Source organism: Microtus pennsylvanicus, chromosome 11 (genome assembly GCF_037038515.1).
Source record: "Microtus pennsylvanicus isolate mMicPen1 chromosome 11, mMicPen1.hap1, whole genome shotgun sequence".
Taxonomy (NCBI): Eukaryota; Metazoa; Chordata; class Mammalia; order Rodentia; family Cricetidae; genus Microtus; species Microtus pennsylvanicus.
The window spans coordinates 9,307,501-9,330,947 of record NC_134589.1 but is presented as its reverse complement, the minus strand read 5'-3'; the positions used below and the strand labels follow the sequence as shown (position 1 = coordinate 9,330,947).

At 49.4% G+C, this 23,447-nt stretch overlaps 2 protein-coding genes across 2 annotated transcripts; one reads left to right on the top strand and one right to left on the bottom strand.

Annotated features, from left to right (window-relative positions):
- Nucleotides 1-4,107: 4,107 nt before the first annotated feature.
- On the bottom strand, nucleotides 4,108-17,648 carry Kctd2 (potassium channel tetramerization domain containing 2). The gene is made up of 6 exons (XM_075990064.1): nucleotides 17,204-17,648; nucleotides 15,507-15,615; nucleotides 12,186-12,277; nucleotides 8,346-8,441; nucleotides 6,745-6,870; nucleotides 4,108-5,099 (listed from the first exon to the last, which is right to left on the bottom strand). Exons 1-6 carry the CDS (start codon nucleotides 17,540-17,542, stop codon nucleotides 5,070-5,072), a joined length of 792 nt encoding a protein of 263 aa, XP_075846179.1. The 5' UTR covers nucleotides 17,543-17,648; the 3' UTR covers nucleotides 4,108-5,069.
- A 102-nt stretch (nucleotides 17,649-17,750) lies between these two features.
- On the top strand, nucleotides 17,751-22,592 carry Atp5pd (ATP synthase peripheral stalk subunit d). The gene is made up of 6 exons (XM_075990062.1): nucleotides 17,751-17,850; nucleotides 19,343-19,473; nucleotides 19,889-19,985; nucleotides 20,901-20,972; nucleotides 22,218-22,280; nucleotides 22,412-22,592. Exons 2-6 carry the CDS (start codon nucleotides 19,352-19,354, stop codon nucleotides 22,541-22,543), a joined length of 486 nt encoding a protein of 161 aa, XP_075846177.1. The 5' UTR covers nucleotides 17,751-17,850; nucleotides 19,343-19,351; the 3' UTR covers nucleotides 22,544-22,592.
- The last annotated feature ends 855 nt before the right edge of the window (nucleotides 22,593-23,447 follow it).

The window sequence follows — 23,447 nt, the reverse complement described above, 5'->3', positions numbered from 1 at the left end:
TCTGTATGCACGCACACACACACGCATCTGCTCGAGGTCTGTCGTCACCACAGAACCACAAACACTGCCTCACACCCCTCTGCGCAGACTGGATGCTGTCGCATGTTGTGAACTGCAGTGTTTTGACTGTACATATGACGTTGTTCTGCTCTTATGGAAACACAATGCTTTAATTACAAAAATACAAAATTTTACTGCTGCATTCCTCAGCAGGCATCAAGCCAGGTTCCCTTAGAGCTTGGTATTGAGGTTTGAAACGGGGACCCTGTGCATGCTGGGTAAGCCCTGATCAGCTGAGGTATCTCCTCAGAACTCTTTTTAGTTCCTACTTTGTGAAAGGGTGAAGTTGCCCAGTTTGGCCTTGAACTCATGGCAAATCTTATGACAGCCTCAATTCCCAATCCTTCTGCTTTAGCTTCCTAAGTAGATGGTGGTAGGGGTAAGCCAGTCCTGGGCCCAGCGCCTCACCCCCCACCCCAGAGTATGTTTCACCGTCTTACCTGGCAGAGTCATCCTGCCTCGGTTTCCAGTGTCTGGCACTCTAGGCGTGGACAGACATGGCTGCCTTAGGGGTTTTGTTTTGTTTTCCAAGGGCATTAAAAATAAAAGATTGCATTTATTTTTATGTGTTAAAACATTTTGCTTGTACGTATGTCTGTGTGCCGTATGTGTGTGTGTGTGTGTGTGTGTGTGTGTGTGTGTGTGTGCTTGGTGTCTAGAGAGGGAAGAAGGCATCAGATCCCTTGGAACTGGAGTTATAGGCAACTCTGAGCTGCCATGTGGTTGCTGGGAACTGAACTTGGGTCCTTTGGAAGAGCAGCAAGTGCTCTTAACTCCTGAGCCATCTGTCTGGTCCCAGCTTTAGCTTTTTGTTTGCTACTTATACTTTTAGAATCTCTGTAGGCGGCTGGAGAGTGACTTTGTAGTTGGGAGCATTTGTTCTTGTAGAGGACCTGGGTTCGATTCCCAGCACCCACATGGCTCACAACCATCCATAATTCCAGTTCCGGGGAATCCAACTCCCTCTTCTGACTTCTTAGGGCACTAGGAATGCCACATACATGCAGCAAAACATTCATGTGTGTGTGTGTGTGTGTGTGTATATATATACATATATATATGTGTGTATATAGATATATAGTAAATTTTAAAATAAACAAAACTCTGTAATAGGGGGCTAGAAACAGGATTGCAGGTTCCAAGCCAGCCTCAGCCACAAGGGAAATCCTGCCAAGGGGAAAGAAGTCAACAACAACTATAGATTTCTTTAACGTTTTTAAAAATGGTGTTTTGCCATTTTTAAAATTTGCATGAATTTTGTGTACCACGTGCCTGGAGAGGCCAGAAGAGGACATGAGGTTCCCTGCTGCTGGGATTACAGATGGTTGTGAGGCACGTGTGAATGGTGGGAATCAAACACAGGTCCAATCCAAGAGCAACCAATGCTTTATCTTAACTCCTGGGTCATCTCTCCTGCCTCCATTATAGATTTTTTTTTTTAAGTGAAAGAAACAAACAAGAAAACCAAAACCAGGGGCTGGAGAGATGGCTTTGCACTTCAGAGCACGGGTTACTTTTTCACAGGACCTGGTTGGGCTCTCTGCACCCTTACAACTGGATGTAACCCCAGTTTCAGTGGATCTGATTCCCCTTTCTGTCTTCCTTGGGCACCAGGCATACACAGGCTGCAGACATACAGGCAGGCAAAACGCCCATGCACATAAAATTAAGTATATACCAGTTGCTAAGGAAAATCTGGGGCTAGAGAGATGGCTCTGTGGTTCAGAGCGCATACTGCTCTTCAGAGGACCTGGGTTTGTTCCCAGATCCCGTATCAGGCAGCTGCCCGTCACTCCAGCTGCAGGGATCCAACGCCCCCCATACACAGACATGCACAAGCACACACACACACATTCAGGAGAGCATGGAACCTTTAATCCCAGCACTCGGGAGGTGGTTGCGGGCAGATCTCCGAGTTCTAGGCCAGCATGGTCTAGTAGTTCCAGGACAGCCTGGGCTACATGGTGAAACTCTGACTCAAAATAATTACAAAGATTCAAGGGGATGGGAGTGTATGCACAAGGACTTAGCCAGTGTGTGTGAGGAACTACGTTTTGAAGGGCCCAGACCCTCACCCCACCCCTACCCCCACAACCCCCTTCCCAACTCCCACCTCCCCACTGTTGCTTTGGCAGTCATGACAGACTGCAGAAAAGACCCAGCAAGAAGTAGGCCTCTGACTCCAAGGATGTGCTGAGCCCCTGACGTTGCCCACCCTTGCCCTAATTACTGAGAAGAAACTGCCAGGCATCCACCACGTGGTAAGGAGCCAACCAGGCATTAACAGGTGGACTCTGGACGTGCTTTACTAATAATGGTGGAATGCAGTAACAACCCCCCCATGGCCTCCAGGTATAGTAATCCCCCCATGGCCTCCAGGTATAGCGACCCCTCCACGGCCTCCAGGTATAGCGACCCCCCCATGGCCTCCAGGTATAGTAATCCCCCCATGGCCTCCAGGTATAGCGACCCCCCCATGGCCTCCAGGTATAGTGACCCCCCATGGCCTCCAGGGATAGCGGCCTTTCTGTGGCTGCAGCTGACCAATCAGTCTGGGCCTGGACTATCAGTACCTTGGTATCTGCTGTCTCCCCACTGGGGTTTCCTCTATTCCACCACTGCCTGTTTAAAAGCCCACCCTGCATGCCTCATAGAAGCAAGGCTCTGCTGAGAAGCAAGATGGTTTGTCTCTCCCGCTGGGAGCCGGCCATGTCCCCAGCAAAATGTCACATCTCTTTGGATCTGCCTGCTATCACTTAGTTTACTGTTTGTTTTCTGTTCCTCACCACTTCTCAGACTCCTGTTGCCACGAGAGCCTTTCTAAACCCGTCCCCTCAGAGTTCTGTCTCGGGGAAGTTCGCCCACACTGCCAAGGCGTCTCCCCTGATGGCACCAGTCTGTGTGATCAGCCTGGTGCAGGGCTGAAGATTGCAAACCCTTCCTGCTTGAGATACCGAGAGAGAAGACAGCAGCTGGATCCAGAGCACCTGACATGGCCCAGGTCACTGTCAGGTAAGTGTCAATCACATCCACTGTTCCCCGGTCCTTTAATAACAGATTTGGCAATGGTCATGTGCCACGACTGAGCCAGCCTCTGTGTAACTAACCCAGTGCCCTCTCCTCCCCTCATCCTGCTGGATGCAGCTCAGCCCAGAAGGAAGGACCTGGACCTTCCACAGGTGGGCTGTTGCACAGAGAAACTGTCTTAAAAAACACAACAAACAAAAAAAAAAAAAAAGGAAAAAAGTAAACTAAAGAATTGTTTAAAAAACAAAGCAAGCAAACAAGCTCGCTCTACTTGTGGGCTGCTGAGGCGGCTCAGAGTGTAAAGGCCTTGCTGCCAAGTCTGAAGACCTGAGTTTGATTCTCAGAACCTTATTGGTGGAAGCAAAGAGCTGATTCCTGTAGGTCCTATGACCTCACATGGGTTCCGTGGAATGAGTGATTCCCCCATAAATAAAAGACAAGTAGCAAGCAAGTTCTACCCAGCCTTACTATGTGCAATCTGGTAATCCCTGATGTTAAGAATTTTTTAAATAATCCAAGTAGGACTTTATTTATCTAGTGGCATGGACACAGAATGTCACCCTCCTAGAAGTCACTACCCTCACACCCCTGGTAAATAGCTGAGCTATAGGATATGGACATCTTTGAGAAATCTCACAGCCAGGAACTGACAGATCCACCTGCCTCTGCCTCCTAGATGCTTGGATGAAAGGCGTGGGCCACCGCACATGGTGAATGTGGAGAGTCTTGGTGCTGAAAGCGCCCATGGCTGCTGGGTCTGGGTAAATCCTGAGGCAGCATTCCCTGTTTTGTACATGTCACAGTTCAGAGTTGTCTAGGAAGGACAAAGGAGACCCTGGTCTTCCATGAATGCTTAGAGATTCCAAGGCTCAGACAACACTGCATGCCCAAGAGTAAGTGTGTATGTGTGTGTGTGGGGGGGGGGGAAGGTCGGAGATGAAGGAGTACATGGATTGCCACCTTGCATGTAAACACACACACGGCTGCTTTGCCACGGTTAGAAATCAAGGAGACACAGTATCACCTATATCAGTCAGTGCATGTTCAAGAGACGATCACAAAACACCAGCACTTTTACTATGACAATATGACTCATTTGGCAGCTTCCACAGAAACAGCCTTCCTCACCCCAAGCCATACAGAGGGTCCACAAAGTCCTTTCTCTTTGGTTCAGTTCAAGAAGCTGGGGGAGGAAGACGGGGCCAACCAGGTAAGAAAAGGCTGCAGAGGCAACTGCAGCAACTTAATACCGTCATCTGTCCAGCGCTGCTTAGGATGCCGCAGCCTTTAACCTCCTGCGTGAGGCTGGGCCACGTGGGGCCCCACGGAGGGACAGACACCAGGTGAAGCCACTCGTGGGGACAGGGCAGTGCTCAGAAACAGAACAGCTACCACCACCCTCCAAGCACAGCACAGGACACCTCATCCTCCTGCCCTGAGGCTCGGTTCATAGGATTGTGGGTCCTCCGGCAACTCTACTCTGTACCCAAAACCTCGATTCAATGCACTAAGGCTGGAATCTTCTGCACCTCTGCCAACCTCAAAGAATGCCTACGTCAAGGAAGAATGGTCACGGCAGCTGCCAACGTCCATCACGGCACAGGCAGGCTTAGACCAGGGCCCAGGTCACGACCAGCCTCCTTCCTCTGCTCTAGCTTCCTTGGCATCTAGATGGTTTACAGGAACTAGACCCTCCTCCTTTTCCCCAGTTCCCCATCCCAGATGCTACTGTGGAGGTCTGTCATAACACTGGCTAGGAAACAAAAGCAGGTTTCTGAAAAGGGGCCGTGTGGACAGAGGCGCACTGTCTTCGTCCGAGGCGGGCGGGGCTCCTCTGGTTTGGGCGGACACCTCTTCTCCGGGACCAGGTGCAGCTTCACTTTGCAGTAGCTCAGTTACTGTACAGGTGCAAGATTTCCCTCCAGAGCTGCTCGGCCGATTGCTCTCTTGCCTTCAGGGTTCTGGAACTTCAGATTCTCTGCTTACATCCGAGAGCCTCTCTCCTGAAGAATCTAAAAGTGGAAGATGGCAGAAGATGGATGAGCAACTGCTAAGGGAAGGGAAGCCCCGAGGGCCAGGCTGGTTCTCCAGCACCAGCATGGAGTGTGTGGGGACTGAAACACAGGCAGGATACAGCTGATGTCAGTGAAGTAAGCTAGACATCATAATAACAATCTTAAAATTTCAAAATCCTGCAGCTGCTTTCTGTGGCCCTGTGGGCAGCTCACATTCTGCTGTCAGCCCATGTGGCCAAGGCAGGCTCGGCGCCTCAACCTCACTGAGTGCCTGAACGCAAAGAGCTGTCCTGCCAAATACGGCAAGGTTGTCATGGACAGAGGCACTGTGCTGTGGAAACAAAGTCTTCTAAGTTAAAGAAAGCAGTTCACGGTCACAAGCTCATGTTCTCCACAGTGTGTAATGTGTGTTTGTGGGGCACAGTGGGGGAAGAGAAGGGAATAATGGTTTGTCAAGGAGCAAGGCAGACGCTACCTGATTGAGGCTAGCAACACTGAGACGTGCCATTAGTGCAAACCCAGCGTCTTTATCATACTGACGGGATGCAGAAACTGCCCTTGTCCAGCACAGTTTCCACCACTGATCATGAATCCTGACTGACTGCATGTGCATTGGCGTAAACGTGTCTGTGGGTGTGCGTGTTGGTGTGGCACAAATGTGTGTCTGTGGGTGTGCGTGTTGGTGTGGCACAAATGTGTGTCTGTGGGTGTGCGTGTTGGTGTGGCACAAATGTGTGTCTGTGGGTGTGCGTGTTGGTGTGGCACAAATGTGTGTCTGTGGGTGTGCGTGTTGGTGTGGCACAAATGTGTGTGTCTGTGGATGTGCGTGTTGGTGTGGCACAAATGTGTGTGTCTGTGGGTGTGCATGTTGGTATGGCACAAATGTGTGTCTGTGGGTGTGCGTGTTGGTGTGGTACAAATGTGTGTGTCTGTGGGTGTGCGTGTTGGTGTGGTACAAATGTATGTCTGTGGGTGTGCGTGTTGGTGTGGCACAAATGTGTGTCTGTGGGTGTGCGCGTTGGTGTGGCACAAATGTGTGTCTGTGGGTGTGCGTGTTGGTGTGGTACAAATGTGTGTCTGTGGGTGTGCGTGTTGGTGTGGTACAAATGTGTGTCTGTGGGTGTGCGTGTTGGTGTGGTACAAATGTGTGTCTGTGGGTGTGCGTGTTGGTGTGGTACAAATGTGTGTCTGTGGGTGTGCGTGTTGGTGTGGCACAAATGTGTGTCTGTGGGTGTGCGTGTTGGTGTGGTACAAATGTGTGTGTCTGTGGATGTGCGTGTTGGTGTGGTACAAATGTATGTCTGTGGGTGTGCGTGTTGGTGTGGCACAAATGTGTGTCTGTGGGTGTGCGCGTTGGTGTGGCAGCCAGAGGCCCAGCTGGGCATCTTGCTCTATCACTCTCCAGCTCATCTGGTTTTCTGTTTGGAGACAAGGTCTCTCACTGACACCGGAGCTCACCGATTTGGCTATGCTAACTACCTCCCAAGGCCCTACAAATCCTGATTTAAATCCAGCATCCAAGAGAGCATGGGAGAAAACTCGTAGTTGGAAGAGTGGAATGAGCCAATGGCAGCTTAGGCAAAGCTGGAGAGACGCTGGGCACAAAGGTGGCACAGGGCAGCCTGGGGAAGCCATGTCTTACCTTGGCCTTTTCGCTTGGCTCTATGACGATGCCGTTGGTAGAATTATTTAGTTCTCTGGAGACAACACAGAGGAATTCTGCCTGATCTTCATTTCCATAGTTATAGGAGGAGCCAATGCTGATCAGCTGACAAAACAGGAGGGCGGTGACTGTACACCCATGTGAGCAGGGGCTTAACTAAAACACTCAAGTTCCGGGACAGGTGTGGTGGTGTACAGCTTTAATCCCAGCACTTGGGAACTTGGGGTGCAGAGTTAAGCAGATTTCCCTTGAGTTCAAGGCTAGCCTAGTCTACATAGTTTCAGGGAAGCCAGAGTTATTTAGTAAAACCTTATCTCAAAAGAAAACAAAACAAAATTAAAAAAAAAAAAACAATGAAACCAAGGAAAAATGCACCCCACTACCACACGAGTCCCACCCTCCTCAACTGGACTGTGCAGTTTTATGCTTCCAAGGGGGCAACCATGGTCCAGGGGAGTAAGTGGATCCTAACCCAGGTGTCCCGATGGAGAAGAAAAGTCTGAGTTCCCTCCTGTCCTCAGCAGCCCAGAGGCATCAGGAGCATCAACACGGTCACCCCGTGTCAGCATGCCATGATATTTTAACCCTTTTGGGGAAACAAATTCAGCATATAACTCTAAATTGGAAATCTGCACACGGAGAAACTTGGCAGAGAACAAATGTGGCCTCATAAGTGCAAGGCCTAAAGCTGGGACAAGTCTGGGCACCAACACCCACTTCTTCATCCACACCTTGGAGGCAGTAAGAACAGACCTCCCCCTCCTCTAGGACATTAGCAAGAGTCCATATGAGGACTAGAGGGCACCTGCCTAGACGGTGAGAGGCCGTGGTTCAGGACTATGACAACACTAACAGATAACATTTAAAACTTATCCACTACCTTGGCAGAGAATAGATTATGTGTCAGAGAAAAGAGCTGTGACAATAGGCCCTGGACCCATGTGACAGGGCTGGTTCTGCCTCCAGCTATGAGCCCACAATGCTTAGACAAGCTGCAGCCTGCGCTCTGTAAGGGAGCTTCTGGAACAGTTCAGTTGACTCTCAACTCCACATAAAATCTCATTCCGGTGAGCTGAGGCAGCAGAAAATGAGCTAGGCTGCCATCTAATGGAAGAAATGGCAAAATTCAGGTCCCAGGGACTGTTTTCATAACCTCTATTCTAAGCATAAAGCCAAAGATGCGCTGGGAAATGACCCTGGGGCATGCCTGTGTCTGGTCCCCTCCTAGCACACCTGAGGGCCACACCCCGGAACTGTAAGCTCCTGTTGAAGTCAGCCCTCTTTAAGGCTCACGGAATGAAGTCAGCAGGGCATTGGAGAAGGGAAGGCGAAGAAAGGAAGGCAAACAGAGGTGCTTGGGGTCTGTACTCCATGACCCTGGGCACTGTGAATTCAGACTCTGGATGTGAAACCAGAAACATGACCCTCCTCCCAGCCCCTCATAACCACCACGTGCTGCTGACGTACACCAAGGAGCTTTTTCCTAATCCTGAAATGGTTTCCCACTCCCAGGGCTACTGACTGGATGGTTATGGCTCCCTGGCAGGAGGGCTGGGGCCGCTGCTCTTTGAGAAATATACCTGTTCGAATTTCCAGCCGTCAGACATGGTGGAGACCATCTGGGTGAGCTCTTCCTCTTGACATTGCAGGACCCTGTACACATGCTTCACGGGGCCCTGCAACAACAGGCAGGCTAGGACAGCAACACAGGGACCCCACCAGGACCCCACCACCCGTAGCTGCCTCGGACCACCCACTACCTCTCTCTCCAAACAACTGTGGGTTCAGTGAGAACTCATCAGCTATAGGAACAGAAAGCCCCAAGGACACGAATCGATGCGTCCAATAACCCTGAGCTCTGGAGGACAGTTGTGTGTGCAGCTGTGCTCTCCCCAGTCACTCCGAGCAGGAGAGTCACGTGGTTTCTAAGAGTTTTCTTTTCTTTTCTAACTTTATTTTATGTGCATTGGTGTGAAGGTGTCAGATCCCCTGTAACTGGATCTTCAGACAGTTGTGAGTTGCCGTGTGGGTGCTGGGAATTGAACCTGGGTCCTGTGGAAGAGCAGTCAGTACTCTTAACCACTGAGCCATCTCTCCAGCCCTTTTCTTTTTCTTTTTTTTAAGATTTATTTATTTAATGTGCACTTGTGTTTTGCCTATATATTCTGTATGAGGATGTTGGATCCCTTGGAACGGGAACCACAGACAGGTGTGAGCTGCTATGTGGGTGCTGGGAATTGAACCTGGGTCCTTTGGAAGAGCAGCCAGTGCTCTTAACTGCTGAGCCATCTCTCCAGCCCCTCTAAGTGTTTTCTATGTGATTTGGATGCTAAAATGCACACCATATTTTGGTGCTTTGTACTGGGTATAAATGATTATGGGAATGACCTTTTTGAAATTAAAAGATAAATTTATGTGTATGTATATGTATACCATGTGTTTCTGGGTGCCCATGGAAGCCAAAGGAAGATGTGGGCTCCCTTGGAACTGAAGTTACAGGTGGCTGTGAGCCACCCACACAGGTGCTGGGACCAACTTCAGTCCTTTGCCACATGCACTCTAACCACTGAGCCTCACCCTTTCTCTTCTCAAGAAAGGCTCTTACTATGTAGTCCTAGGTATCCTGTCTTGTCCTGTCCTGTCCATTATATATAGCAGACTGGCCTTGAACTCAGACCCATCTTCCTCTGCCTCCCAGGTGCTGTGATAATGGCACACACCACCATGCCTCACAAATTTGTTCAAGATGTCCTGGAACACACTATTTATCCCAACCTGGTTGCAGGCTCCTGATTTTGCCCCTGCCTCAGTTTCCCATGTGCTGGGATTACGGTAAGCTACCTGACACTGGCAACTGCATATTAATGTATTATCATATCAAGGAGAAAACACATACTGTACAAACACTCATTAGGTTCCCCTTTGCTGATGCTACCAGGAAGCTGGCAATGTTTAGCAGTGCACTCTGGTTACAGAGGTGTGGGATAAAAGAAAAGAAACATTTACTGATTTGTCTGCATTCCTGGCAGAGCTTCCCGACCCCTTAGGATTTCCGAGTAGCTGTGGTAGGCCTGGAGCACATTTGTAATCCGAGCACTCAGAAGGCTAAAGCTGGAGGACTGAGAGTCCAGGCCAGCTGGGACTGCACAAAGAGGCTGCATGTCGAAACACAGAAACAAAAAAGTGTCTTTTGGGACTGAGAGTGCGGCTTAGTAGCAGTCACCGTCTAGTATTTGTGAGGTCCTGGGCTCCACGCCAGGCACCTTAAAAGACAAAACGGTAAGCCTGGTGATGCTGGCGCATGCCTTTAATCCTAGCACTCAGGAGGCAGAGGCAGGGACCTCTGAGTTTGAGGCCAGCCTGGTCTATAGAGCGAGTTCTAGGACAGCCGGGGCTAAAAAGAGAAACCCGGTCTCAAAACAACCAATAACAAACAAACACACAGACAAATGATTGACACGAGAACAACCACTGCACAGTCCTAAGAAGGAACATGCCCTTCTCTGAAGACACAGACACGGTTCCCCTGACAATTCCCTTTGGTTCTCTCCATAAATCTACGCACACATTTCAGAAACAATCAGGCTTGTATACAAAATTCAGAGCATCCCAAAAACATCTGTGATACTGGCCAAAGTCCCTAGTATCTAAGTTGCCATTAATCTCTTTTTCTCTTTCAGAGTCAGCTTTCCAGGGCTTCAGAAAGAACGATTAATTACCCATATACACACGGGACAAAAGAGTACCGTGGAAGGTGTCAGCCACGAAAAGAACCACGACTGATTACCATATACACACGGGACAGAAGAGTACCGTGGAAGGTGTCAGCTTAGGGCCCCCACATCTTAGGCTCTGCCTGAATGCCTGCCATGTACAACTGACAGTATGCACACTGAAGAAGGTGTATCTGGACATCTACACAGCCAAGAGTACCTTAGAAGCATGAGGACACAGGAAGATGGAGCCTCTTAATACCAACTCCTCTCTCAGAGTTCACTCCATAAAAAGGACAGACGAAAGATCAATCAACATCAAAAGGTCTTGACATTCCTGGAACAAAAAAGCTTCCAACTGGGTATGAATCCTAAGCCTTCAGAATCTAGAGGACTAATTAAGTTAATTGCTGCCATCAAATGGAAATCTTCGATGTTCTCAAGGACTCGATTAATGGCAACGAGTGCAGAACACTCGGGTTCTGTGATCTGGGTGGTGTCAGGTTATGCAATTCAGGGTACCATCAACATTCCTACTAAGCAATCAAGTTGGTTTTAGAATGTGGGAAACTGGGGATAAAGCTAGACTTCAGACACACTTAAGCCATTTATTAAATATCTACAAAGAAAAATATGCCTGGAAATGTTAAGACAGCAGAGACTAGAGAACACAGACTCCTATTTCAAGTATAAATCTACCTGTGAACATCAATAAGAAGTCTTCTAAGCATGGGCCAGAATAAGTCTAGCTCTGCAGATACCCGGAGGAAAGCGGCTCAGCAGTTCTGACTGCCTTTCCTTCAGTGTTAACAGCCAAGGCTATGACATGAAGGAAAAAAAGAGCCATCACTGGGATCAGGTGGGGTAAGAAGCAACTATGCCGTTCAGACAGGTGGCCACGGGGGAGCACAACCGGCCTGGTGCTCAAATCTGGAGTTGCCATTTCTTACACACAGGAAAGGCAGACTCTATTCTCTTCTGCTGGGCTCCACAAGGACCTTCTGTTACAGAAATGCAAGGGCTTCACACACGACAGTCGCTCCCCACTCACGTGATGAATGACATGGGAAGCAGGCTAAGTCTGCTCTATCACCTGTCCCCCTCAACAGGAGGCATTTCTGTTATCACATCTACTGAGGTAATATAAAAATCCAGACAGTGTGATTTTAAAAAGAGGCTGGACATCTTCTTCTCAGCTGCACAATTCACACATTTTTTGCAAGCAGCCTGCAAAACCTGATCACAGCTTAAAGATGGTCCCAGGACAGAAGAGGAGCAAGTGAGACTAGGATCTCATACTGAGGGAGGCAGATGCTCCATCAGCAAACAGGCTCTGCTGGACCTGGGAATCCCAGCACTAGGGAAGGAGACCAGGCTGGGCTACAAGCTGAGAAAAAGCAGTGGGTCTAGACTGGCCAGGGGCCATCCCAATACCCCCTGGTGAACAGTAACTCTCTATCCTAAGGGGTAGGGCTGTTCTGTTATCTCTGCTATCTCCTCAACTTCCTCACTTTGAGCCATTGTGGCCCTCTAGCTGAGGAGAAGGGCACTGTTTTCATAACACACACACACACACACACACACACACACAGACAGAGAGAGAGAGAGAGAGAGAGAGAGAGAGACAGACAGACAGACAGACAGACAGACCGACCAACCGACCGACCACTGGAGAGGCTGTGCCCCTAGCAGTTCCAGACACCTTACTTGTGAAGTTCTGTTCTCATTGTCTCGTATCCTTTCCTTAACCAGCCGCACGAGAGATGCGATATTGTAAAACTCTGCTTCTTCCAGCACACCTGGAACAAGGACCAGACCGGTCAGACATGTGTGAGCTCACTGGGATAACAGCAAGAAAAGACTTGCAGAGAACTACATTCTGCTGCTGCTGCTGGTGCACCACTCGGGAGGCAGAGGCAGGCAGATCTCTGTGAGTTCAAGGCCAACCTGGTCTACAAGGGAGTCCCAGGACAGCCAGGGCTACACAGAGAAACCTTGTCTTGAGACACACTTTCCCTGACCAACAAAAAAAGAATTGCATTTTTCAAACACAAATCTCATCTCCCTTTTATTCTAGGAATGCCATATAGGGCATGACCATAAACTAAATAAAACAGGAATTTTCTTTGCCTCCCATCTTATCCCTCCTGCTTCCTCCTGGACCTGCTCGTCACTACCCACATGCCACCCAGGTCCTGTAACCTGTCATACTGGGTAACACCTGACCTTGCAGTGTTTACCTGTTTTCCTTAAAAAGGGCTGGTGGATAGGTGCATTTATAGAAACTTAAGAATTTAAGAGACTTTTTTTTTTTCTGAGACAGGGTTTCTCTGTGTATCCCTGGCTGTCCTGGAACTCACTCTGTGGACCAGGCTGGCCTTGAACTCAGAGACTGGCCTCTGCCTCCTGAGTGCTGGGATTAAAGGCATGAGCCACCACACCTGGTTTAACAGGATAATTATTATTAACTGAGCAAAATTAAAAGGGCATCAGGGCTAGGCAGTGGCATAATGCTTGCTCAGCAAGATTTGATCCCCAGGGTGTGTGTGTGTGTGTGAGAGCAATCAATGTCTCCTCTCATGGTAATCAAAGTCAATGATCTCAGAACAATTATGGAATATATAATCCTGCACTAGGAAAAATATTCTAATGATCATTATCACAACTGATAAACCGGAAAGAAGATGCAGATCAATATTAAATTTCCCGAGATGTTAAGCAGGGTTACGCCAGGTTCCTGTTTTCAGAGTAATACAGGGATTAGTATGGGATGAAATCTGCAATCTATTCCCTAACATTTTAGAGAACTCTCAGGAGAATAAGGAAGAAGAGGAAGGAAGTAGGGATGACTGAAAGGAGGAAACAAAATTTAGTGATAAAAGAAAACGTAATTAAAAAAAAATGTCCCAAACTGGTGAATCTTGGTAAAGCGAACTTCCTATTATTCATGCCTTTTTCTTTAAGTCCAAAACTATTTTAAAATATAGTGTTTTTTTTTGTTGTTGTTGTTTGCTTTTTTTTCCCCACCCTCAAAACAAGGTTTCTCTGTGTAGCCCTGGTTATCCTAGAACTTACTTTGTAGACCAGGCTAGCCTGAACTCAGAGACCCACCTGTTTCTGCTTCCTGAGTGCTGGGATTAAAGGATGCACTACCACTGCCTGCCTATAATTGTTTTTAAAATTACTTTTTAACCGTTATTTACTTTTGTCAAGTGTGGTGGGCATCCTTTAGTCCCAAGGGAGGCAGATGAATGTCTGTGTTCCAGGTCAGCAGGACGGCACACTGAAACTATCTCAGAAAGCAAACAAAACCATACTCATCCATTTGTAAGCATGGGTGGGAGGGGCATGAACATGGAGGTCAGAGCACCATCTGCTGTAAACCGATTCTCTCCTTCCACCATATGGGTACCAGGGATTGAACTCAGGTTATCAGGTCTGGCAACAAGAACTGTCAGCTGCTGAGCCAACCTTGCTTGCTCAATATAAAGTGGTTTTTATTAAAGACATAAAAGACTGTAAGCCAGGTGGTAGTGGTGCCCCAAAGCTACAGAGAAACTCTGTCTCAAAAAACAACAAAGCAAAATCCAACCAACCAACCAAACTGTGAGGCAGTAGTTGATAGAATAACCAGCACACGGAGTCATTACACATTTCCTATTACTAGTTGTTTGATAGGATAACCAGCACACGGAGTCATTACACATTTCCTATTACTAGTTGTTTGATAGGATAACCAGCATATGGAATCATTACACATTTCCTATTACTAGTTGTTTGATAGGATAACCAGCACACGGGGTCATTACACATTTCCTATTACTAGTTGTTTGATAGGATAACCAGCACACGGAGTCATTACACATTTCCTATTACTAGTTGTTTGATAGGATAACCAGCATATGGAATCATTACACATTTCCTATTACTAGTTGTTTGATAGGATAACCAGCACACGGGGTCATTACACATTTCCTATTACTAGTTGTTTGATAGGATAACCAGCACACGGAGTCATTACACATTTCCTATTACTAGTTGTTTGATAGGATAACCAGCATATGGAATCATTACACATTTCCTATTACTAGTTGTTTGATAGGATAACCAGCACACGGGGTCATTACACATTTCCTATTACTTAAGTATGGATCTGAAATAACTCTTTTTCTTCTTTTTTTTAAAGTTTATTTCGAGACAGGTTTTCTCTGTGTAGCTGTGGCTGTCCTGGAACTTGCTCTTTTAACCAGGCTGGCCTCAAACTCAAAGGGATCCACCTTCCTCTACCTCCTGAGTGCTAGTTTTTTTTCTTTTTCTTTCTTTTTTTTTTAAAGGTCATTTACAGACTCCCTTTAGGGAGAAAGAAAAAATGAGCAAGAACTCACAGTTCCTCTGGTTACTGACCACCATCCTCGTTAATGAAGCAGTTTGCCATTACAAGCTTTCCTATCCAGAGGGTTTAGATCCGGGGTCCTGAATGCCTCCAGAGAGAACAGATAGCCTCTGCATGGAGGACTAGACCCACTTACAATCCGAATGCCCTACAAAGCAGACAAGGCAGCTGGAGACCCAGCTGACAATGAATTAGGTCAGCTGCACAGCTTCACAGGGAAGCATGAGACCAGAGCCTTAAAGAAATGAGGTCAGACCTTTATTAATATTATTTTTGCAAATCCAAAGGAAAATGAGAAAATAAAAATAACTGACTGCCAGCGATGTGGTGCTTCAGGCTACGGGCGATCACTGCCAGTGAATAAAATCAGTTCTGCAGGTTCAAAAGCTTAAAGCAACCCGCAAACCAGAGAAACCCAGGTTCCCACTACGGCAGCTGAACAGAGCCCAGAGCGGCCTCCTCCAGGCTCGGAGGACAAGCCTCGGGAGGACAAGCCCCAGGAGCTGGAGGTGTCCTGCTTACTCCTCCGATGGTGTTACACCTGCACAGTCCAGTGGGGACCCCAGACAAACTCAAGTCTGCGGAGCAGCTCGAAGGGGCTGGAAGTATGGAGCCGCCCAGTGAGGTCTCCTTACCTTCTTCCGCCAACTCCTTGGTAATGATGAGCTTTCCATGTCGGAGGTAGTTTAGGATGGGACCAAAGTAGGTGGGGTCTCTGTCAATCAGATACGCTCCAGTCTCGTCCTGTCAACCAAGCACAATCAGGCACTGTGAACCTGTCAGGAATCCTTCCTAAACCGCACTTCCTCCCACTCTGTCAGCGCACTCAGGCAACATTCATCCTGTGGGCTAGGAAATGGCCGTCCGGCGTGGTGGTCCATCCTTTAACCCCAGTTTTGTTTTGTTTTCTTAAAGTGAGGCTGTTTTGCGTACATTAGGCTACTGGCCAGAAGGCTGGCTTTAGATAATTTCAGGTCAGCTGTCACGGGCGCACAGTCATCCCTGTCGCTAGGCCTTTATCTGCTGGGCAGACATAACAGCCTTTGATCTCCTGCAGGATACCAGTTACTAATGAAGGACTGAAGGAAAGACCACAGCTGAGTGTGCTGACTATTTTGCTTCTTCAATGCCCTTGGACTACATTCCTAACTCTAAGAAAACCTCCTTTCTGTTGGCAACTCTCCTGAGCCCAAGGCCAACACCAGTGGGAGTCCACACTGCCAGCTGTAATCTCACACACCCTATTCTGTGCCCAGAGGAAGCGTGGTACTGCCAGGACTTGGCTCTGGGCAGCTTTAATCCTACTCATCTTTACAGTAAAAAAAAAAAAAAAAAAAAAAAAAAAAAAAAAAAAAAAAAAACAAGAAACTGGCTTGTGTGGCCATAAGTAAGATTTAGGGTATATAAAAATAACTCCCTATAAACAGGAGCCTTTAGTCAGGATGGTTTAGGTTCCCATCAATTTGGTATCGGAGAACAGATGAAACTGTTCCGTGTTTATGCCAAGTCTAACTCTGTTAACCACGGGAGTGGCTCTATGGCACAGAAGGCCATGTAAGCTACAGCCAATGCATCTGAGACTCAAAGACAAACCCGCAAAAGTCACACTTCAAACTGGAAATGAATGACGTCTTGCCACCCCTCAACCCTCCACCTTGTCAAACAGAATTTCCCAGTCTACTCATTTGCTGAGTCCTAACTGGCCGGTCTAGATTTGCATGGCAAAAGCAACCATCTTTTGAAGGAATTCATTTACTTCTAAAAATGTACCGAAAAAGCGACTGTTACTGCATATAAGTTCTGGGACCAGGATTTTAGGAAAGCCGTGTAACACCGCCAGGGAGCACCTCCTGCAGCCTTCAGCGGTGGACACTACCTGTCGTTAAGCCCCAAGTTTACTATCACTTTGTCCTGGGAGAGTGACAAAGCTGTGGTCGTTCACCCTGACCCAGTTCTGAAGGCATCTGGCACCAGCAACGGGGGCTGCACGGGAGCCAGGGGAAAAACTCGTGCAGATATGAGAAGGTGGGGTCCTCGGGAGAGGCAGCGAACGTGAGGGGAGTACTCAGGGGGCTCCTGTGGGTGCAGGTGGACGGCGCCTGGAAGGAGTTGCTGAGCAAAGGGCGGGGTGCAGAGGGATGCTGGAGTGTGCCCGAACATGGGGAGAATGGGGAGGGGAGCTCCTGAGACCGCAGGTGCCAACCCGGGGGGCAAAAGTGGACTCGAGCGCGGGTTTGCAGGGCCTGCTGGAGGGAAACGCGTCCCAGAGACCCGAACACCAGCCTGGAGGGGGGTCCCACAGCCCGGGGGCGCGCCCGAGGGCGGGGCGCACCTTGTCCGAATCCAGCTCCGGGTCCTCCTGGCAGCACAGGCGGCAGAGGAAGGACTTGGGCTCCCGGCCTAGGGTCTGCCTGGTGGTCACGAAGTAGGTGCCGCCCACGTTGAGCCGAACCCAGCGGGCCGCCCCACCGCCCCCTGCCCGCTCCGGAGGTCCGGGCCCTGGCTCCAACGTCTGCGCGACGGCGGCGCTCTGGCGGCCGTGTCCGCGGGACGTGAGGCCGGCCGGGCGAGGGCTGGGGGGTCCGCGGCCCGAGCTGCCCCCGTCGCCCACCGCACTCCCGCCACCCCCTCCCAGCCCCGCAATCGCCGGGTCCAGCTGCAGCTCCGCCATCTTGGGCCGCCGCTGCCCGCCCGCCACCGGGCCGGCCCATTCCTCGGCAGGGAGAGCCGGGCCGGCCCATCGGCGGGGGTGGGGCAGGGGAGAGGGACGGGAGCGCCCCCAACCAGCAGGGACCCCGATACGCAGGCGCTGCGCCCGCCTTTGTGGGCGGGACTTCCTTAATCTGGCTGCGTGCTCATTGGCTAAGGTGTAAGACAAGGCCCGTCCATGGCGCTTTCGGATTCGCCGAAGGGAGAACTTCCGGCGATCCACTTCCGTCCCTTGCTGCTGGAGACGGCGCACCGCCGGGGTCGGTGAAGGTGAGTGGAGTTCGCGGTATTGGGTCCGATCTCCACGGGCTCTCCTGCCTTAGCTGCTCCCAGACCTCTCTCTGACGCTCGTTCTACCTCCTCGGAGGACGTCGGGCCTTCGAGCTGCCCCTCCCGCGGGCCGAGCGCCCGAGGTCACTGCTTTGCCCTGCTCACCTTCGCTGCAGGGCGAGGCAGGGGCCTGGCTATGACTTGGCCAATCACCATTGATTTAGATGTTGCCCCAAACCGTGTCTCACACTGTGGCGATCTCAGGAGGGCAGTTTATGGGCTAGGGAACCATCCCATAGCCATAGCGAATGCTTTCTGAAGGGACAGGACACCTGGTAGGCTGCAACTACCTTCTCCCCTTCCTGTGGCGTGTTCTGCGATGCCAGTATAGGTGATACTGCGGTTTCTCAAGTTCGTTTGCCGGCTGGTCGAATAGCCATTGGTCAATCCCTATTCTCATGATCTGTTCTAGGCGCAAGAGATTAACCGGACAATAAAGTCTGCTCTTGCGGTCCCCTCGTGCCTAGGAAAACACGCGTTCTCTGCCATCTTCAGTTCACCTGACAGCTGCCTTAACCTCCCTCCTCCTAGAGACGGAAGATGTTATAGGAGGGAGGGAGGGGATTGGCATTTGACAACTTTGATCGTTAAGGTATCCCCCACATCGCCTGGAATCCACTCAGCTTGTACACACAGTTTCCACTTCGCAGCCCTCTGATTGCAGTGATTTCCTGTATTTTGTCTTGTTTTGGTGTAAAGATAGTTGCAGTCACTTCTCTCGCTGTCATTTGTGTAAAAATGCCTCTGAAAATGCAAGGCGTGTGTGCTGTGGGCAGTAGGACACGAATATGGAAGGGCTGCGAGCCCCTGATGTCTGTGTAAAACTCGGGCAAACTGATGCCCACAGTTCGACGTTATATTTTAACAGCTCTTGCCCCCAGTTTTTGTCTGCTCTTTTTGAAGCTTTGTCCAATTTTCTCTGTCAGATGTCTGTATGGTGGAGAATCAGTGGCTAAATCACAATTGTTATTAACTTTGGGGTATAGATGTCCTTCAGCAATGTTTGCAAAGACACATGGAGAGCAAAAAGTAGAACTGGGTTTCTAAGGGCAAAGGGTTGGGATAGAGGAATGGTTGCCGACTAGGAGAAAACATGTTTATATTTTGTGTTTCCAGCCTGAACTGAGAAACTCAGCTGCCCATTTATGATTTATTGAGGCAGGCTATCATGTATCCCAGAGTGGCCTTGAACTCACTGTGTAACCAAGGATGACTCTGAACCTATGAGGTGCTGGAGATGGAACCCAGGGCTTTGTCCGTGCTTGGCAGGCGTTCTGACAACTGATCCACGAGTCCTAACTTCTTTAGCTTTTGTGTAGGCCACCAAATGCTTAAATGATGCTGATCTGTATCTTAGAGGCTTGTGTCCCTCAAATGCTCTGCTCCGGGTTCTCCAAAGGCACTGTTCAGTTGGACCTGTTCTGTTCTCTAGGATCCCAAGATGGCCGGGCGTAAACTTGCTCTAAAAACCATTGACTGGGTGTCTTTTGTGGAGATCATACCCCGAAACCAAAAGGCAATTGCAAACTCCCTGAAGTCCTGGAACGAGACCCTCCACACCAGGTCAGTGTGTTGTGAGAACCGCCTCCCCATACTGTCACTGCACGGAGAAGCAGTGTTCTGACATTTGCTGCGTTTGTCATGTATGTGAGTGCACACCTGCACACGAGCACGACAGGAAAACGTGTGGATGTTGGCCCTCTGCCTTCTCCACTGTGTGAGTCCCAGGTGTTGACCACACGTCCTCAGGTTTAGCAACTGAGTGCCGAAACCCACCCAGCTGTCTTGCCAGCACAACCTAGGCGTCTCTAATCGTCTTACCGAATAAAGAAATTGACATGATCTGTGGTGTCATTTTTGGGGTGGCCTTTCAGAGAAAAGTGTGCTGAAACTCCAGATAAGGACGAGGGCAATTGTTGCGTGAGTCGTGTTTGTTGCTCGTGGATGTGTTCTGACTTTTACTTTTCTGTATGAGCAGGTTGGCGAGTCTGTCTGAGAAACCACCAGCGATTGACTGGGCTTATTACAAGGCCAATGTGGCCAAGGCTGGCTTGGTGGATGATTTTGAAAAGAAGGTGAGCCTTCAGATAACTTAACACTCTGATTGGTCAGAGGCCTGTGGGTGGGGGAAAGTGGGTGTGGCTCCCGTAGAGTATCAGGGTCCAGTTACTCAGCAGGATAGGGTAGCATTGCTCCCGGAACTAGAGGGCTGCCAGGGCTAGCCCTTCTCCCAAGTTCCCTTTTAGTCCCTTACCTGCTTCCTTTTCATGAGCTTCTTTCACTTCCTGGCCCTTCTGTCGCTCTCTCCTCTTAAAAGAATTGGTTTCGTGTGTTTGGGGTTTTGCCCGCATATATTTCTGGGCGCATGCCTGATGCCAGAGGCTTGGTGAGGACATCAGGCCCTCTGGAGCTGGAATCACAGACTGTTGTGAGTTCCTGAATGGGTGCTGAAAATTGAACCTGGTCCTCTGGAAGAGCAGCCATTGCACTTAACCTCCGGGCCATCTTCTCAGCCCCATCAGTGATCTGTCTTCTTTTGATGCTTACACATTAAATGTCAAAATTTGAAGTTCATTTGCTTATTCATTTGAAGATGCTTCTGGAAGGCCTGCTCTATGCAGTGTAGCATACACTGCCAGGGCTGTAACACTAGACAGTCTGCTAACGACCATGTCTACTTTGATAATGCAGACATTCCCGCCAGTCAGCCCTTGGGTTTTGTGTGAAAAAAATTTCTAAGGCCGCAAGGTGCTAAGTGGCTGTTATCAGTCCAGTGATGTTTTCAGAGGAGGAACCAGCACTTGTGATAGGAAACATGGAAGGTTTTTTTGGGTGACTAGTGACAGCGCTGGGGAGACCGTCCAACCCCCTTCCCACCACAATGACAGAGCTTGGAAGGGATGGGTGTTTTCATGTGGTCTATAAGGAGGAGAGGCTTCCAGGCCTGTGGGCTCTTGGTGTGAGGGTGACTGCTTTGTTCTTGTTTGTAGTATAATGCCTTAAAGATCCCGGTGCCCGAGGATAAGTACACAGCCCTGGTGGACAGTGAGGAGAAGGAGGATGTAAGTAGCGGGCCCGTTTTCCCTTTTTTGTTTGTTTGTTTTTTCCCTCCAAAATTTTCTTATTTTTTGTAAGGTTCACTGGGTGGCCTTGGTTGGCCTCAAAGTCTTGGTGATCCTCCTGCATCATCCTCCCAAGTGCGGGGATTATAGACGTGCACAGCTATGACCAGATCCTGGAGCTTCTTAGTGACCTCTTTTATTAGTAGGAAGGGTAGACGGTGAATTAAGTTGACAGTTACAGTGTCGTAGGAACCATAAGGAATGGCTGCAGCTGGGCGATGGTGGCGCACGCCTTTAATCCCGGCACTCGGGAGTCAGAGCCAGGCAGATCTCTGTGAGTTTGAGGCCACCCTGGTCTACAGTGGAGTTCTAGGACAGGCTCCAAAGCTATACAGAGAAACCATGTCTCAAAGAAAACACAAAAACAAAACAAAAAAAAAATTGCAGCAACATGAACGAATCTAAGACAGTGAGCCTGGGCCTGGAGGTACACACCAATGAATCTAAGACAGTGAGCTGGGCCTGGAGGTGCACACAATGAATCTAAGACAGTGAGCTGGGCCTGGAGGTGCACACAATGAATCTAAGACAGTGAGCTGGGCCTGGAGGTGCACACAATGAATCTAAGACAGTGAGCTGGGCCTGGAGGTGCACACCAATGAATCTAAGACAGTGAGCTGGGCCTGGAGGTGCACACCTTCATACCCAGCCCTCGGAGGGCAGAGGCAGGCGGAGCCACACAGTGAAGCCCTGTCTTTATAAATCTCTAGAAAATGCAATCTTTAATGACAGAAGGCCTGAGAGAGAGAGAGGTGCGTGGGGAGAGATGGGGTGAGCTAACAGGTGTGTCGCTGGTTTTGAGTCGGTGAACACACAGCCTGCTGGAAGAACTGTAATACTTGCGTCTCGGCGCCAGTTCACGGCCAACACATCTGTCACAAACAGGACATCAGTTTTACAAACAATCCATTCAGCATATACCTGTGTGCCTGAAAATACCTCAGGTGAACTTCGGACCTGGCCCTAGGGATATGTGACTTGTCCCGACTATCCCATGACCAGTCCTAAGCTGTTTTCCTGCCTGGCCGCTTTGTGGGTGTTGGGAAGCTGTGGTTCCCCCTTCAGAAGCACTCTAGGTCAGCGCGCTCTTCCTTAGACGGCAGTGGGAAGGAGCAGGCCGGCGCTGCTTGCCCCTCGGGTCGGGATACCGTTTGGTTTCAGGACAGTTGCTCCTTTCTCTTACAGGTGAAGAACTGTGCTGCGTTCGTGTCTGAGTCCCAGGTCAGGATCCAGGAGTATGAGAAACAGGTGAGGATGAGCCACGGCCCCTGTCGCAGGTTGTCTCTGGCACCCTGTGGCACTGTCCTTCCTTGGATTCTTGTTTTGCTCCTGGTGGCCTTGCCTGTTTGCTCTAGCTGACTGGCTTCTGCTCTTTGTAGCTGGAGAAGATGAAGAACATCATCCCCTTTGATCAGATGACCATTGATGACTTGAATGAGATCTTCCCAGAAACCAAGCTGGACAAGAAGAAGTACCCGTACTGGCCTCATCAGCCCATTGAGAACCTGTGAAACAGGCCAGGAGGCAGACTCTGAACATTAAAATAAAACATTTACATAGCGTGGGGTGTCATCTTTCAGTAGCTGAACTCTTCTGAGGTGGCCCCACTGGAAGCATTTTGTTCTGTGAACTAGTCTTCTGGGGGCAGCCTGGGGAACCAGTTACTATGGCCTCAGGGCTGCTGCAATTTAGCAGCAGAGCCCATGACCACACTATGGTGAGGACAGCCTCTGCATATGCGTCCTGGCCCCTAAATCGTACACACACAAAATGGAAAAAAAAAGTTAAGGTGGTTGGAGGAGACAGTGTCCAGTGCTGAGCTGCTTGGGGGTTCTGCTGGAATCACAGGCATCAGGGCTATAATGAAAATTAATGAGGAGCCCGGGAAGTTTCTAGATACCCAAGCACCCCATCTCATCTGTAGGTTCAGCATGGCCACAGAGGGTTCAAATGCACAGGGCAGGATACGGATGCTTCAGTAGGGCAGCAGTGACTGGCTGAGGATCAAGTGGGCTGCCAGTCCCATAATGTAGGGGTGACTTGATATGGTTTTCTGTTCCGGACATTAAAGGCACTCACAGGTCTGTTGACCTGAGTTCCATGCCAACAGACCTTTCTACTACCTTCCATCCACATTTGAGGATAATCCACCTTAGGAGACTTTGTATTCTTTCTTCAGATTCTTAAACGGCCTTGCCTCAGAAGTCTAGAAATTACTGTAAAAGAAACAACAGAACAGTTGGGCCATAGTGGTGCGTGCCTTTAATGCCAGCACTCGGGAGGCAGAAGCAGGATGATTTGAGTTTGAGGCCACCCTGGTCTGTGGAGTGAGTCCCAGGGCAACCAGGGCTATACAGAGAAAACCAAAAGGGAACAAGGCAATAGCCTTGTGTGAGGAGGGTGCACGCTAATCCT